The 18,690-nt window shown below is 43.1% G+C and overlaps 1 protein-coding gene across 1 annotated transcript in view; it reads right to left on the reverse strand.

Annotated features, from left to right (window-relative positions):
- CYP20A1 (cytochrome P450 family 20 subfamily A member 1) overlaps nt 1–18,690 on the reverse strand; it is a 120,432-nt gene that overhangs the window by 87,487 nt on the left and 14,255 nt on the right. Inside the window, exons 3-6 of the mRNA XM_077448571.1 lie at nt 16,490–16,656; nt 14,260–14,405; nt 7,513–7,680; nt 1,584–1,662 (exon numbers count right to left, since the gene is read on the reverse strand). Of these exons, the coding sequence (XP_077304697.1) occupies nt 1,584–1,662; nt 7,513–7,680; nt 14,260–14,405; nt 16,490–16,656 (560 nt within the window). The remainder of the gene's footprint in view (nt 1–1,583; nt 1,663–7,512; nt 7,681–14,259; nt 14,406–16,489; nt 16,657–18,690) is intronic.

An 18,690-nucleotide genomic window follows, 5' to 3' on the forward strand; every position in this document is an offset into this window, starting at 1 on the left:
GAAGCAAGTGGAGATCACTGGATTTGCAATGTCTACTTCAGTGGTTTCCAGCTTCCAGGGAGAATCTTTCAGGTATGGTATATTAATAGATACATTGGTCCAAGCTGGAAAAAATGTAACAATGTATAAAATATACATACATGGAATTCTTCTTTAAAGGGGGAAGAGTAACTATGCTGAACTCCACCCCCTTCATTAGAGATAACAAATGATGGTCACCTGATCCATGTGGCCAACTTCTGTGGCATGGAGCACTGGTTTCTAGAACCACGATAAATACTGCAGGGCTTCTACAGGCTTGTATGGCTTTCAGGTATGTGGCCTTGAAAACTGGGGATTAGTCTTACCAGAATTTTTGTTTTCAGTAAGCTTCTAGAAGAGTACTGGCAAAAATGAGGACTCCTCCCTGTCCATATATAAAGCCGCCAAAAGTAAAAGGATGAGCTTTTCTAACCACATCCCAGTTCTGTAATAGCTAAAAATGAAGCAAGAAAAAGCAAAGTGAAATAAGTAATGCTGTTGTGGAAGATTCCTAGAAACTGAGCTACAGGTAAGACCAACTCCTAGTTTTCCCAAGTTAACTATTTCCTTCAGGCCCAGGAGAGACCTGTGGCACATTTGCACATGCATGGGGAGCTCTCATCAGTTATTGGTTGACACAGTTAACTATGCATGCGCTCACCCTGAGGTTTCATGACCGCTATACCTACGATATCTTTGCGTATGCGCTGGATCCCAAAGAAACACTTTAAAAAAAAAAAAAAAAATTCAACTGTAAGAGTGGGAATATAGGGGGTGGAGTCAGGTGCAAATAAGCTATTTTATTGGGTGAATGTCTGCTTTAAGCATTGCCTTTGCCATCACTCAAAGCTCTATAATAAGGGTGTTACCTCACTCTAAGCATAGGCAGAGCAGCACAGAAGCAACATCAGTGGATTTGAGGAACAATAAAGTAGTAAGCTAAACATTCAGGTTTCTTAATGACATAAAATCCTAAAGCATCTCTAAACCCAAAACCAAAAATTTACCAGATTGCAGCTTATCAGTGCTTAAAGTAGCTGCAGTAGCTTTCATTTTTTTCTTCTTCCATTTTCACATGGTGATCTTACAAGTAACACTTCCTGCTCCAGAGTGACAACGCTCACTCACTGTACCGTATGTACAGAGAAACAGCTTTATCACCTTAGGCCTGATCGAAACCTATAAATACCTCCTTCCCCTCTATTGCACAGATAGGAGGCGCTCTGTAATTTACAGACGATACCTAGGAAAGCCGATAACGTGGTTTGTTATTTCAGTTCAGTGAACAGGAAGTTACAAGGACACAGGAATCCTAGCAAGATCAGATATTTTTCTGTGTTTGCAGTGGAAAAAAAAAAAAAAAAAAAAAGGAAAATAAAACAAAATCAGTCTCCACATCAAAGACTGGTTAGCTGAAAGATATTCAAGTTTTGTTCTTGGGTTTAGAAATCTTAAAATTTCACAACCACAAAAGTTACTTATTAGCATTGGTAAAGCCAAGTGTTAGAGATTTAGGAGCATATGGGCAATCTTTGCAGTAAATAGAACTTCTTTAAGCTCACCATTTTCATACTGCTTTTTCCGACTTGGACTCCTTTCTATTGAACCATCAAGGAAACCCTTTCCAATCTCAGACCAAATCTAAATGGAACAGATATACACAAGAATTAAGTAAAAACATTGTGGAAGGTCTCTTCTTTAAATATTTTTTTTTCCTTTTTCACAGGAATTTGCACATATATCTGTGCATGAGTAAATAGGCATGATATATCATCATGACTAACATAGGTTTCACCTACCGGTGTCTCAGAAACAGTTATGCAACCAAAATACTCAAGACCTTACCTACAAACTCACACTTCATTTTGCACTACTGAGAAATCCATAACCGTCATTGTGCTGCCAACACCATGCCCTCCGAGAGGCCCATGGGCACCAAGTACAATGCCATCTCTAAAATACAGACCACAGAAGCAGGATTTGCTTTCCATCCATATTGTTAATCTTATGCCATTAGTAGATGGCAATAGTGCAAGAATAGTGCACACATTCTAAGTCCTAATGTGCATCACCTATGGTGAAGATGTGTACGGCTAATCATACGTCTCATACTTTAAGTCCAAATTCACTAAAGTGGTTGTATACCTCAGACATGATACATGAACAAAGCATATTCCTAAGTGACTTTTGATGAGTTTTCCTGACATCAGGAAGTTTTCCTCTCAGAGCCGATAGATCCTGCGGAAATTCTGGACTTTGAATGTATGCAGGGGAAAAACAGCTGTATATAAATAGGTAAAAAAACTTAAGTAGGAGGATTTGTTTCATCTGGGCATCACCTGAGGCCAGTCACTAAGCTGGGTATATGTGAGGTTTTACAACCAATTTAAAAAAGGTAGAAGTGGTTCTATAGGTTGTTACCACTGCATGAGAGAACGCTATGCCATTATTTTCTGCACAGGGTTTCCCAGAGAAAGATAATGGTATACTATTTAATACAAAAAACAGACAAGCAGCGCCAATCTAAGTGCAGCAATATTGTAAAATATTTATTTTAGTAGTAATGCACTCACTCGAAACAGGATAAAAGCAGGCACATCTTAGTGAATGCCAGATGGTAATCAGAGATCCAGAACGATCATCCAGGCAGCGCTGTATATCGTCTTGCTTTGCTGAAGTGGTTTCCGGTGTTCCGGGCTAAAGCGTACATAACGCAGGAGGAAGCCGTCATTCAGGAAGTCCCTGGTCTCAGTGGAAGGAAGCTATGACGTGCACGCATTCAGAGCATGTGTGCTCCATCAGGCATAGTCGGCCATCTTGGGTGTGGTATATAGAGCTGGCAGGGAGGGTGGGCCAATCGGATCATGGGGAAGTCCCCTTTTTAGTAACCATACACACTAGGGAAGCCGACGGGTTGGAAATGGGTGTTGTAAAGCACACCTGTACGCTCTAGGCCGGAACACCGGAAACCACTGGCGCCGCCGAGCAATACAATACAGCGCTGCCTGGATGATCATTTTGGACCCCTGATGTCCATCTGACTTTTACCAAGATGTGACTACTTTTATCCTGTTTCGAGTGAGTGCATTACTACTAGATTAAATATGTTACAATATTGATGCACTTAAGATTGGTGCTGCTTGTCTGTTTTTCTTGTATTCTTCCCAGAGGTTTTTCTTCTCTTCAGCGTGTTGCCCTCCCTGTGCCAGCTACACTCCCTGCGGTAATCACCCAGGCTATTGACTTCATTTAAAAACCCACTACCCCTATTATGAATGATTCCTAACATAATTTTATTTATATATTGACTCTCTGCTGCTCATTGGTCAGAACTTTGGACTACATGTTCAGGATCCTGACATCAACATCATTCCCTCATAACCCCTGATGACACAGCTTTGCCTGCTGGAATACCTTAGCGCAACATTGTGTTTTTTCACAGTCTGGAAGAAACCATGATAAAAACTGCTTGTGACAGCTATGTTTTATTTACTGTATCACTGAATTAGAGCTTTCATTTTGGCATTGCTGGAAAAACAGGATTTTTAAAACAGCTTACCTGTAAAATCCTTTTCTTTGATGTACATCAGGGGACACTGAGCCATAGTACTTAGGCAGCATATGTGGGTTATAGGGCCACTGATGGTGATGAACACTGGAATGTCCTAAGGCAATAAGTGTACTCCTATATAACCCCTCCCACTACTGGGAGTCCTCAGTTTTGTAGCCAAGCAATACAAGTGTATACCAAGAAGGGAGAGACCTCTGTGTCCTCTGATGTACATCAAAAGAAAAGGATTTTACAGGTAAGCAGTTTTAAAAATCCTGGTTTCTTTTCTTACATCAGGGGACACAGATCCATAGTACTTACTATGTGGGATGTCCCATAGCAATGGCAACTGAAGGGAGGGAGACAAAAAACAGGAGGCCAGAGGACTCATACTGCAGCCTGCAGTATACTGTGCCCAAAGGCAATATCCTCATGACCTTTAATAACGATTTGATAAAATCTGAAAACATATGAACCGAAGACCAAGTCGCGGCCTTACAGATCTGAGCCATAGAGTCCCGATGATGCACCACCCAAGAGGCACCAATCGCCCTGGATGAGTGTGCTCTAACATAAGGAAGAATTTTCTTCTTTAAGCTGAAGCTTGAACAATCACTTGACAAATCCATTTGGAAAATAGTGGATTTTGATGCTGCATGTCCACATTTTGGACCCTCTGGCAGTACAAACAAAACATGTGTTTTGCGAACCTAAGCGGTAGCCTTTAAATGGACTCTGATCGCTCTTCCTACATCAAGAGAATGTAGTGCCTTCTCTTCCCTAGATTGAGGCTCTGGGGAGAAAGAAAGAAGAATAATATCTTGGTTTAAATGAAAAAACCTGTTACCACCTGTGGTAGGAATTCAGGATGAGGACATAAAACCACCTCATTCTTATGCATGATCAAATATGGCTCTTTACAAGACAGAGATGCTAGTTCCGATACTCTTCTATCAGAAGAAATAGCAACCAGAAATCTCTCTTGTCAAAAAGAACCAAGGGAATTTCTCGTAAAGGCTCAAACGGCCGATTCTGCAAAGCCGATAAGACCAAAATTTGAATTCCCAATTTAGAGGTGCCTTGATAGGGGGATTAATCAGTGTTACCCCCTGAATAAGCTACGCACCAAGAGTCAGAAGCAAGAGGCCATTGAAAAAACACTGACAAGGCCAGGCTCTGGCTTTTGATAGAAGTCAAGGCCAGCTTCATTTCAGATCCCATTTGCAGGAAATCAGGGATACTGCCTATGACATACTTCCTGGGGTGTCAACCCCTGGATCCACATCAAGAAGCATATGCCTTCCAAACTAGTAAAATGATTCTGGAAGCCGGCTTCCTGGCATTAATCAAAGTAGACACTCCCGAAGGAGATCACCACAGTCCTTTATAAAGTGGGATTCAACAGTCAAACCTGTTAAATTTTTCAACCGCAAGCTAGGATGAAATACCGGACCTTGTGCGAGAAGGTCTAGCTATAATGGCGGAGTCCAAAGGACTCCTACTGCCATCTTTATGATCTCGGTAATCTTTATGATCTCGGTAAATCAAGATCTTCTGGGACCCACTGGGGCCACCAGAATCACCAACTTTCGTTCCTGCTTAATCCTGTGGAGAAGGCACGGAAGTAGCAGAACTGGAGGCAATGCATAGATCAGTGAAAACTGATCCCATGGGAAGACTGAGTGTGAACGAGTCTGCCTGCTAGCGGATCCCTTGTTAGACACAAAGTTGTCAACTTTGTTGTTAAATCTGGACACGAATAGGTCCATGTTCAGAATACCCCATCTCTGACATATCGCTAGGAACATGTCGGGGTGAAGAGACCATTCTCCTGGAAATAATTGTTGGCGACTCAAGTAGTCCGCCTGCCAATTCTCTATTCCTGAAATGAAAATTGCCGATAGGCAAGGAATGTCGCGTTCTGCCCAAGCTAGAGCATTATTCACCTCTTTTTGGGCTGCACGACTTCTCATACCTCCCTGGTGATTGATGTAAGCCACTGCCGTGGCCTTGTCGGACTGAATCCTGACAGGACAGTCCCATAGTCTGACTGCCCGAATCTTCCAAAATGTTGATAGGCAAGGTCCTCTAACCTAGACCATCTTCCCTGGACAAAATCATCTTCCAAGGCTGCTCCCCAGCCTAGAAGGCTGGCATCTATTGTTAACACTTTCCAGGATACAGATAGAAAATATTTTCTCTTTTGCTGGATCAACCACCAATTTAGGCTCTGACTTACGTATTTGACCTGAGATTGTGTTTCCAGCACAATCACATTGCGCTGGTTCTCGGCGACAGGGTACTGTGCATCTCGCACTGGCTGCAATAGGAAAATGTCAAGCTGAAACAAGCCATCCTCCTGCTCTGTCCCTCCAGCCAGGCAGCAGCTTCACACACACTGCTGTAACAACTTCCTGCACTTTTGGCCATGCATGAACGCCCCGCCCGCAAATTACGCCCCCAACACTTTTCAAAAGGAAAGTGTTTTCCCGTGCGAGCAGCGTTCTGTGAAACAGCAGACATGGCGGGGGGGGGGGGGGGTTGAGTAAATCCTTCGCTGAATGGCCGACGCAGTCTGTCTCCATTTTCTTTTTTTTCTTTTTTTTTAAAGGAAACCGATTTGGCATATCAAAACAAAAAAACATTGGGGGCGCAGGAGGAGAACCAGACCCCCCTTTCTTACCGGAGGATCTGCTTGTGGCCGGAGGAGAGGAGAAATGAAGGCTTCTGCGCTGTTCCCAGCATCAGGTCGGTGAGTGATTAATACAGCCCCCAGTGGTGACACTTAGGCATGACAGCATTATAGCATTATACATAGAAGGAGAAATTCCTGAGAAAATCTCCCTTACCTTTCCTTGAAGTAGGGTTATCGGAGATACACCCAATCTTCACCTTTCACGGTGGGCACCGAAACCTTCAGGAACAGGGGGAATCTCAGGTTACCCAGAATCCTGGACCTGCAACAGCACCCTGCCAGTAAAAAACTTTATGGCCTTACTACCAAAAAATACTGAATCCCTGGGTCCAGCTCTCTAAAAGAGAATCGTTCGCAAGCAAAACCATGTTTCTTCAGATACGAGGCCCGGGTACCATTTCATTTAGCCCATGAAAACACATCAGAACCGATCCGGTCAGTATGGCTAGCCCCAGCAAGGAAGCTTCCAGTGGAGCTCAGCACAGCACATCTTTACTCGTGACCAACACCTTAGACACTGGCGAAAAAAACTGAGGACTCCCAGTAGTGGGAGGGGTTATATAGGGAGTACACTTCTTGCCTTAGGGTGTGCCAGTGTCCATCACCTATCAGTGGCCCTATAACCCACATAGTAAGTACTATGGCTCTGTGTCCCTTGATGTAAGAAAAGAATACAGAGTGCAGTCTTGCTCTCATCTATTTCTGTTAAACTTACCTGAATCAAAACTCAGAGGAGGAGTGCACACAGATGCCAGAACAAATGCACTAAGAAAACGCAGTGTTTACTGCTCTAGGGGCAGATATGGAAAAAAAAACAGAGAAAAAAAAGCTAACAGGGAATGGGGCAAAAGGATGACTGTATGGTGCTGCTGAGACTATCAGAAGAGAACAAGACAGGTTCTGGGAAGGGAGGAAAATAGGATAGGAAATAGATAGATAGGAAAAGAGGGTATAGGGAAGATTTTTGTGAAAAATGCTGTTAGGGGCAAAGAGAAATAGACAGACAGATCGAAGTGGACACAGTGTTGCTGGAGAAAAGGTTCAATAGAAGATTGGACCGTGGTGGTAAATCAGGGATCAGTAGAGCAGACAGACTCCAGGGAGGTGGTTTATGGGGAAGAGCAGCAATTTAAGGTGTTGTAAAGGGTGAGAGATTGGTAGAGAGTGGTTAACAAAAATTTGATTTTATATTCTATTTATTATGCTAAGGTAAGTTAAAGCTGGGTTGTAACCCCCCTATACTCACATCATCATGATTTTTACGGAAACGAATGACCTCTTGATCATCTTCAAAGCCGCTTCCCATTGCAGTCTGAGTGACAGATTTCATGGCGAACCCAAGCATGTGCTGGCATAAGGGCACATGCTGAGCCTGAGGGTAGGAACTCCACTTTGCCAGCAGCTCCTCTGAAAGCTGCAATAGAAAGAGTCTATTTAGTACAGTGTTACAAAGTTCAGATAACAATCAAATCAGTAAAATTCCCTATGTCCTTGTCAAGTTGTAAATAGGAACTTTAATAGTATGCATAGTAGCTACTGATATTTTGGGACTTCAACCCTTTTATATTAGTACACTCCAGAGAAATACAGTGGTTTATAGCACTAGATCAGGGATATGCAATTAGCAGACCTCCAGCTGTTGCAGAACTACAAGTCCCATGAGGGATAGCAAGACTGACAGCCACAAACATGACACAAAGGCAGAGGCATGATGGGACTTGTAGTTTTGCAACAGCTGGAGGTCCGCTAATTGCATATCCCTGCACTAGATTAAAGCATAGGTGGAGGTTGGACTGAAGTAATTATTCATATCATTGTACCACAATTTTCCTAAAAGGAGTTGTAAAGGTAAAAGGTTTTTTACCTTAATGCATTTTCTTAATTTAAAAAAGGTAAAAAAAAAAAAAAAAAACAACAAAAAACAAAAAAACAAATACTCAACCCACAGCCTCTTAACAACTTTCAGACCGGACCATTTTGCTGGCTTAAAACCAGGCCACTTTTTGCGATTCGGCACAGCGTCGCTTTAACTGACTTTAACTGACTGAATTGTGCGGCCGTGTGACGTGGCTCCAAAACAAAATTGCCGTCTTTTTCCCCCCACAAATAGAGCTTTCTTTTGGTGGTATTTGATCACCCCTGCGGTTTTTAAATTTTTGTGCTATAAACAAAACTAGAGCGACAATTTTGAAAAAAATAAATTAAAAAATGCTTTATTTTTTGCTATTATATATCTATATATATTTTCCCTCAGTTTAGGCTGATACACATTCTACATATTTTTGGTAAAAATCGCAATAAGGAATTATTGATTGGTTTGCACAAAATGTATGGCATTTACAAAATAGGGGATCGTTTTATGGCATTTTTATTTTTATTTAAATTTTTTTTTTTTTTTTTTTTTTACTAGTAATGGCGGCAATCACCGATTTTTATTGTGACTGCAACATTATGACGGACACATCGGACATTTTTGAGACCAGTCATTTATACAGCAATCAGTGCTATACAAATGCACCGATTCCTGTGTAAATGACACTGGCAGTGAAGGGGTTAACCAGGGGTGGCAGTATAGGGGTGAAGTGTGTCTTAGGGGCGCGTTACTAACTGTGGGGGCTGGGCTGTGTGCTAGTGAACACTGATCTCTGCTCCAATCACAGGGAGCAGAGATCAGTGTCACTTGTTTCTAGGCAGAACGGGGAGATGCTGTTTACATCGGCATCTCTGTTCAGCCTCTCCGTGAGACGATTGCGGGTATCCCCGCGGCGATCAAGTCCGCGGGAACCACGAGCGGACTCACGGGGGCCCCGATCGGCATGCACACCGCCAGCGGCGCATACACGACGGCAGCAAATACAAATGGACGTACCTGTACGCCAATTTGCTTGCCCGTGCCATTCTCCCGACGTACATAGTCGTGCGCCAGTCGGGAAGTGGTTAAAGTGGAGTTCCACCCAAAAATGGAAGCTCCACTTTTTGGAATCCTCCCCCCGGTGTCACATTTGCCACCTTTCGGGGGGGGGGGGGCTTCGGCTGCCGACATCGCAGGCTCCCTGGACAGGTAAGTGTCCATATATTAAAAGTCAGCAGCTGCAGTATTTGTAGAAGCCAGAAACTAAGAAGGACTGTGGCCGATTTTTACAAAACCATTGCACAGAGCAGGTACGTATGACTTTTTTTTTTTTTGATTTTAAAAAGTTTTGGCCTTTGATGATCTAGGATCCCTTAGGGACCCGATTGACAAAAGAGGGGATTGTCCTTCTGTGAAGGGCCTGGGATGCTTCTTCCATCAGTCTGAAGCCAGCCCTAGCAGCCACTTGCGTCGCCAGGAACTTGTAATGCTCGTCGCCGTTACAGTCACACATCTCAACAGGCACTTCCAGGCAGCAGTTGCACAAATCTTTCTCATTACTATTCAAAGCAGTCTTCTTTTTGGCAGACACAACCGCAGAGTCGGTGAAGTCGGCAGCCAGGTCAGCAGCACTGGTGAACGCAGTGAAAGGCTGTGTGGTTGAAAGCTTGGACGGGGGATGCAGCGTCCAAACTTAAAGAAGAGTTCCACCCCTTTTTTTTAGTTTATTAAAAGTCGCTCCTTTCCCCTTCTCTCCGTGGTGCCGTCATAGCAACTGCAGGCACCCGGCCGTGACAGCTTATGGCTTCACGGCTGGGCACACACTGCGCGAGTCGCACTGAGCTCTGCTATTTGCCAGGCATTCTTCTGGGACCTGTGACATGTCCCAGGTGAAATTCTTTCCACAATGGTCTGCAGCAACTTCAAGTCCGTTGATCTTGGAGATCATAAGGAATGGCTACAAGTTAGAGTTCAATTCACACTCCCCTTACAGTTTTCTTGTCACCACGTTAACTAGAGATTGGGAATAGGCTAGGGCACAGAGTCTGCTTTAAGGCGAGCTGGTGGATCAGCAGGTCCACACTCAGGTATCCCAAGGGGAATGATTCCAGGGATTTTATTCCCACGTGTTCGTGGTCAGAAAACCCTCAGGCAAGTTCAGGCTAATCCTGAATCTACGCTCATTCAACAGAGCTCTAAAAAGGTACAAACACTTTAAGATGGAGTCCATCTTCACAACAAATCCTCTGTTTCCAGAGTGCTATATGGCAATGGTCGATCTCAGGGATGCAAACCTCCAAATCCCAAAACACTGGGATTTTTCAGGAGGTACCTCAGACTGGTAGTCAGAGTGAACTCTGAGGTTTTTCATTTACAGTTTTGGGCACTGCCATTTGAGCTAGCATCCTCTATGAGGATATTTATGAAAGGCTTTGCAGAAGCCCTGGCCCCACTGCACACAAAGGCTATTACAGTGATACCCTACTTAGATGATTTTCTGTTTGTCACCTGGTCTTTTAATCAGCTGGAGGGGGACCTGCAGGAGTTCCTGTGTTCTTTCGGTTGGCTGATCAACCGGAAAAAATCCCAGCTTGTTTCCGACTCAAGGCGGTGGCACAGCTTCAGACCAAATCGGGAAGCCCCGAACAGAGAAGTCATGAGGGTGGTAGGACTTATGACATCTTGCTTCCGCGCAGTACCCTGTGCAAGGTTTCACCAACACCTCCTGCTGGGTCACCTTTCACGTTGCCGAGATGGTGACCAGCAGACGTTGGACCAATCTATGCTCCTAAAAGCCAGAGTCAAGAGGTTGCTGTGGTGGTGGCAAGCCGTCACAATCTAGACAAAAGTCTTTTGTGGGTCAGACTGACAGCTCTGGTGGTGACAACAGATACCAGTTCCTTTGGCTAGGGGGCTCACTTTGACAACAACCTGGCTCAAGGTGCTTGTGCTCCAGTAGAAGCCAGGTGGTGCTTGAACCAGAGGGAGCTGCTGGCGATGCAGAAGGCTCTAGAGGCCTTCCAGTCCCTTATCAGGGGTCATAACCTCCAGATGCATACGGACAATGCGGCAGCAGTTACATACATAAAACAAGGGGGAACCAAGAGCCCTTCCTTGAAACCAATAGCAGGTGAGATTTTTGGCTATGCCAAACTAAACCTGGCTTTGTTGGCTGTGATCTACTTAAAATTGGACCCAGAATTCCCTAGCAGATTTTCTGAGCTACCAACAGGTAAGACAGGATGAATGATCACTCAACCTGGGAGGTGATTGAGGACATTGTACGGTCTTGGGGCCGACCAATGGTGGACATCTTTACCTCAGAACAGGAAGGTAGTCTAGTTCTTCTCCCTGCAGCCACATGATCGAGCCAAGGCAATGCCTTTGCCAATTCATGGGAGTTCAGCCTTTGGAATGCCTTCACCACAGTAAGACCAATTTCTGCAGTAGTTCTTGAGCGAGAAGACAGACCTTATGCTGATAGCTCCATTTTGGCTGAGGAGAGCCTGGTTTTCAGGCCTAAGGAGGCTCATCATATATCCCCCCAATTAGTCATGCAGGGGCCAATCTGGCACCCCCAAACTAACAGCATGGTATCTGAGGAACAGCTTTGAAGGTCTCAGGGGTTCTCAGAGAGTGATAAAAATCCTTCTAGACTGCCGCAAACCAGTAACTAGGGCCATTTATACCAAGATTTGGAAAAGGTTCAATTCCTGAGATCAGGGACAGGAACAACTAGACATTCTGGGAGTCCTGGATTTTTTCTCAGGCGGGGTCAAATTATGCCCCTCTATCAGCATGCTAAAAGGTGCAGGCCACCTCCATCTTGAGTGTATTTCTTCAGGTCTCCCTGCAGCAAGATTGATTTGTAAGAAATTTTTCCAAGGCCCTCTCCAGATCCAGGCCAGTAAGGGTGCGGGCCTGTCCTGCCTAGGATCTGTGCTTGGTCCTCAGGGCGCTTACAGGCAGTCCCTTTGAACTTCTGGAGAAATCAAAGGTTAAGTGGGTGGTCTTAAAGACAGTTTTTTTGGTAGCAATCACCTCTGCTAGAAGGGCAAGTGAGTTGCAGGCACTCAGTTTGAGAGCCATTTCTGTTAATTTTGGAAGATAGGGTTGTGCTCAAAACAGACCCAGGTTTTCTCCCGAAAGTATCCTCTTTGTTTCATAGAATGCAGGAGGATTATCCCGCCAAAGTTTTAATCCCCCCTCAGAGGTTGATGAGGGAAATTTTAGTTTTCTATACGTTAGGGGAAGCCTTTTGACTTATCTCAAGGTCAACAGGGACTTTGGCTTTCTAGAGTCCTTATTTGTTAACTTTGCTGGTGCACGCAAGGGGTTTAAAGTTTCTAAATCCTCCACTGCCAGATGGATCAGAACAACAAGCACGGAAGCATACAGTTTGGCAGGTATGCAGGCATCCCTAGTTAAAGCAGCGCTCCACCAAAAAGTGGAACTTTCGCTTTCACAGTCTCCTCCCTCCTCTCTGGTACCCCATTTATCACCTTTCAGGGGGCCGGCAGTGGGGCAAAGCTTGGCCCCACTCCTCCTTCCTCTGCCGGGTCAATTATATAGCATAGCGTGGCTCACGCATGTGCAATAGGGAAGCGGCTGCGAAGCTAAGAGGCTTCAATGCCGGGTTCCCTTAAGTTATTAGCAAGTCTAACGCCAGTTATTGTTTAGTAGTTCAAGAGTGTATTTCAAATACCACTGTATCTTGAATACCCATTGTAATGCAAAACATTTACTGTTGGTAACCAGTTATAGTGCACAAATGCTTGACAAACATTTTATGCTTTTACAAATACCTAAATTACTTAGTGATATCAGTTTTATTACCAAAATAATTCTAAAACCGTTACAAATTTTTCACGAGAAGTAGAGATTTAAACTCTTCAGAATGTTTAATGCAAGGCTCCTTTCACATATATGCGAATTGGATGCGCTTTGAACTGTATCCGATTTGCATGACATATGAAATAAAATTGATTTCCATTCTAGCTGTTCACATATATGTGGTGCAAATTTAGTACCGTGCATTTTATGGGCACTGCGGTGCGGTTTGTGTGCAAATTCCAGGCTCATTGAGTTATATGGGAACATTTCTGAGCCTACCAAATTTGCATCAGAACCGCACCAAAAAACGCTGAAACAAATGGCTTTTTTCATTCACAGCGACAACAGACACACATGTCCAGTGCAAACAGTATGTCTGTCAACCTAGCCCAAACCTTTTAGCCATTAAAAAAAAAAAAAAGAAATTCCAAATAAAGGGCAGACACCACAAGATGCATGGTATCAGCCTTATTAGCTTTAAAATCTTTCTCTGTCCTCTCAAACTAGTTTCACCGGGGCATGAAATCACCAACTTCTTCAGAGGTCATCCCTCTGTCCAGTGTAAATGATCCACTTAGAGCTCTTACTGGACAAGCGGATGTAAATTGGCAGAGATTGGCCCAGACAGTAAATTCTTGTCCCTAATAACAAAGAAAACACATTTAAGAGGGGAGCACAGAAGAGGCTTTTCAGGCAAATAGTTGTATCTGCGTTGTAGCAAGACTTACTTTTAGAAATCTAAAATGGGGTCATTGGTTTTAGATTTTTTTTTTTTTTTTTTTTTTTTTTGCTTTTGTGGGCATAAAGCAGACCCGATTGGCTGCTATGGACAAACTGACTTTTATTAAACACATAAGGGAAAATCCTAATAATTACAGGGTACAGACAGGAATGTGGAATCACCCTAGAGAGGATTATTGTTGCTTTGGAAGATGCAATTAATAAACTTTACCCAAAAACAAAGAAATGCTTGGGCTTTCCTGGGGTATATTGTTGCTACAGAACACACTAGTGTTGGAGCAGCCAGCATGAAATCACAGCATTGGAGATGCAGACATTCAGCACACCCAGGAGTGTTGAATGCTGAATACTAGCAGTACCTGCAACTCTGAAAAAAAGTGTAAAGATTCTATTTATCACAGACAGCAATGGTAAATTAAAAAAAAAAAAAAAAATTTATTTTAGAGACTATGTTGCTAGGTTACAAGAGACCTAAAGAAAGTGTACAGTTACAGCCCGCAAATGACTGCTGCAACAACAGATACCTGCCTTGACACTGTATGGTTAAAATACTCAAAGGTTTAGTACCTTAATTATTACACTGAAGTTGCTTTGTAAAGATTTGTATATTCCATTCTCATAAAGCTTTTTCTGTACATGACTTTCAGCTGCTTCTCCAATAACTCCTGATTGGTAACCCAAGAGAGATTTCAGCATCATCTGAAATGGATCAGCTACGAAGGCAAAAGAGATAGTTATTAGCACAGACATACATATCTTAAAGCAACTTAAAAAGTTGTGTATTACCGCGTTTCCCCAAAAATAAGCCCTACCCCGAAAATAGGCCCTAGTTTAAAAGTGTTGTAAAATCCTAAAATGCACTTTATTGCAGCGTTACCGTATATACTGTGAACTGTTCCCGTTTGTTGCTGTGATTAATGCCTTCTGTTCGGCGCCGCTTGGCGCTCAGCTTATGCCCCGCTGTTCTCTCCCCCCTCTTCTCCCAGCTCCCCCCCTCCCCCGCAGTGCTCAGAGTGGGGAAGGAGGCTCCGGCAGCCATGTAAGCACCGAGCAGCGCTCAGCTGATCCCCACCGCTTTCCTCTTTGCCTCTTCTGCCGGGGGGGGCGATCTCGGGCCCACCCCTCCCTCTGCAATGCTCGGAGCCTGCCCTGAACTGCACCATAAGATTAAGGTCAGTGCGGAAAGAGGGGATCTGCAGGTTACGGTGCTGTAACAGGGTGTTTATCACAGACAGACCCTACCCCAAAAATAAGCCCTACTGGGTTTTTTGTTGCCAAAATTAATATAAGACCCGGGCTTATTTTCGGGGAAACATGGTATGTACAGTACTCAAGTATATCCAAAGCCACAAACAAAAATGGAAAATATTGCAGCTTAACAGTACGTAGATGTGATGGATGCATTTGTCTTCTTTTTCAGGAAAATAACACTTTAAGCAAGTACGGAAAATACCAGTTGATCTTGCCAATATTCCACTGGGCTTTGTAACCTCCATCAGCCTATGGTGAGAACACCGCTTCAAAGATATAGTGCTGTTCGTGAGCATTTTCATGCTGGTTCAATAAGTGTGCTATTGGCAGGATCGCCAGGTAAAAAATAAAGGAAAAGTCCTTAAAAATGTTATTATATATATTATATATATTATATATATATATATATATATATATATATATATATATATATATATATATATATATATAGCCAGTACACCAAAGAACTGGTAAGCTGCAATATATTTTTAGGTATGCTTTTAACGTGATAATTCTCTGATCATTCCAAAAATGCAGACGAAATAACCCTAATCAATCAGTTTCAATAATGCATAGTACAAATGATCAGGAAAGGGGATGAAAAATACAGATTTCAAAGCGATTGCACGATAATCAAATCAGTACAATAATCAAATTAGTACATAGCTTTCAAGAGCCGATCAAGACAGTTCATGAGAAATTATCCAAAAGGGACAAACATGAAAAGTTTTCTTGTAGGATACTAGAACGTACGATATTTGTTTGATCAGTACAGTATTCAAAAAGATAAATAATAATATTATCAGAAGACCAAGACCATGCATGCTTGGAAACTAAAGATTACATCACTTCCAAAGTTGCATTCTGCCATGTGAGAATTTCTGTAACTTTAGTAACCTCTTCATTTTTGATACGAGACTAGAATGCAAAAAAAAACAACCAAAAAAATAAAAAACGATAATTTGGCCGATACTCTCATCATTTGTACAAGACTTAAATGGGTTGTAAAGTCTTGTGTGTTTTTTTTTTTCTTTTTAAAACAACAAACATGTCATACTTACCTCCTTTGTGCAAGGGTTTTGTACAGAGTGGCCAGAATCCTCCTCTTCTGGGGTCCCCAGGTAGTGCTCCTGGCTCCTCCCCGCATCGAGTGCCCTGTCAGAGAAGCGCTTTCCCCGGGGGCACTGTTGCCGACACGCTTTTGTGTCCTGCTGCTGCATCCATTTACACAGACAGCAGGACTTGACTCCCCCCGTCATTGGATTTGATTGACAACAGCAGGAGCCAATGGCTGCGCTGCTATCAATCTATTCAATCAGGACCCGAGACACTGGCTGGAGCTGGTGTGCTCATCTCTGTCACAGGAAAGACCAGGTTCAGGTAAATAAAAGCATCAAATGCATTAAGGTAAAAAACCTTGAGGTTTACAACCCCTTTAAGTGTAGGTAACTTAGGGCCTTATATATCAAGCTAGTCTTACAAAAGAAGTGTATTTATTAAACACACAGAAAAAAAAAAAAAAAAAGGAAGAAAAAACACAACGCACATGTTCTGTTAGGGTTTATGTGTTGTTTTAGGAGGTCTAAGGATCCAAGACTGACAACAAGTCTCCGACCAAACCAGAAGGAAGCAACAGGTCCAAACTTCTCATGCAAGTTAACCAGGAATTCATGTAAACTTCCAGTGTTCACAATGTCTTGCAGATTTCCATCTCTGGGAAAAACAAAAACATCAAATGAAAAATGTATATGCCAGCAAGCAAAAAACAGATGCACTATATAGAATATATTATTGGCAACCTTCACAATTTAGAACCATTCTAAAAAAACTGCTACAAAATTTAGGATATTAGAATAGTTCATATTTTCTGTTTGCTTGTGGTATTATTTAAAAGGTAGCAGCAAATCAGCGACTTGCAGAAAAATATCATCTACTGAACTAGCAGATACTGAATCATCTATTCCAGATACCTGAAAATTAGTCAGGACTGGATGTTACAGGACATATCTATAAAAGTAGCTTGCTGCTCCAGCAAAACCCTTTCTGTAGAATTCAGTAAATTGATACACTACGAGATGTATTTACTAAATTTGGAGAGTGCAAAATCAGGCTCAATTCTGCATAAACCCAATCAGCTTCTAACCTCAGTTTGTTCAATTAAGCATTGATAATAAATCCTGGAAGCTGGTCTCTATGCAGAAGTAAGATTATTTTTTGCATTTCCCAGCTTTAGTAAATAAACCCCTATAAGACGAGTTAAAATGTTTGACCAACACCATTTTGTGCCTATAAAAGTGTATACTATTCATTAAAGTGTGCATATGCTGTACTCAAATATTGAAAACAGGGTCCAACCATGCCAGATGGATATAGGTTTGTGTAGATCAGCCATCAGATCCCAATCATTAAAAGTCTTAATTTATTAATCTAGTACAGGATTTAAATAGAACCAACAGTTTGTGCAGAGCTTCACAAAATAATAGGAAACAGTAAAGTAACAATACAATTCAATGTAAGGTGGTTTGGAGGGTGCTGCTTCTGAGAGCGTATGAGATATTATGAGCTCAGTTTTAGAAACAGCGAGTTTGAGAAAGTGTGTGACATCCAAACTGATATGTCAGTTAATAATGCGAGAAGAGACTGAAGGGGTGAGCTGGGTAGGGAAACAGATTTGGATATCATCAGCATAGAGATGATATTAGAAGCTGTGAGTTTATCAAGTGACCAAGGGAGGAGGTGTAGATGGAGAAGAGTAAGGACACCTACAGAGAAGACAGAATCTTGGGGGAATGGAGGAGAAAGTTGTAGGCAACACTGAAAGAAAAATCTGTGAAAGGTAGGAAGAGAACCAAGAAAAAGCAGAGTCTTAGAGGCCAAGGGAGTAGAGATTTTTGAGGAGCGGATGGTCAACATTATCAAAGATAGCAGAAAGGTTAGTAGTACGAGTATGGAGTAGTGGCCATTGGTTTTAGCAGTTGGTAAATTATGAGTTTTAGTTTGGCTTTCGCTCATAGCACGCCACAGAAACTGTCTGACTGCAAGGGGTCAAGAAGGCTGTTCTCAATGGAGGTAAAAACCAAGACGGTTGTAATCTAGGTGCTCTTAAAGTTTAAAGGTAAATGGGAGCAAGGAGATGGGTCTTAAGTTTTTCAGGTTGGTGGGGTCCAGTGAGGGATTTTTAAGCATGCGGGGTGATGTTTTAGGTGAGGGGAGGGTGCCAGTAGGGAAAAAATAGGTTAAAGCGGATGTCCACCCTAAAGTGGAGCTTCCGCTCATTGGAACCCTCCTCCCCTCCGGCGCCACAATTGGCACCTTTCAGGGGGGAGGGGGTGCAGGTACCTGTACAGTACAGGTATCTGCACCCACTTCCGGCATAGATATCTGCAGAAGGTACGCCCCTTTCCGCAGAATCTACGCCCCTTTCCGAAGGTGCCCTGCTGTCTGCTGGGAAACACACGGATCCCAGAGACAGTGGGGACCAGCCTTATCGCGCAGCGCGACTCGCGCATGCGCAGTAGGGAACCGGGAAATGAAGCCGCAAGGCTCCACTTCCCGATTCCCATACCCAAGATGGCGGCGGCAGCACCCGAGAGACGATCGAGAGATCGGCTTCGGGTGCCGACATCGCGGGCACGCTGGGCGGGTAAGTGTCCTTATTTTAAAAGTCAGCAGCTGCAGTATTTGTAGCTGCTGGCTTTTAAAAAAAAAACAAAAAAAAAAAGGGCGGACTCCCGCTTTAAAGATGTG

Source organism: Lithobates pipiens, unplaced genomic scaffold, assembly GCF_037356315.1.
Source record: "Lithobates pipiens isolate NorthernLeopardFrog02 unplaced genomic scaffold, aLitPip1_a1.2 Scaffold_22, whole genome shotgun sequence".
Classification (NCBI taxonomy): Eukaryota; Metazoa; Chordata; class Amphibia; order Anura; family Ranidae; genus Lithobates; species Lithobates pipiens.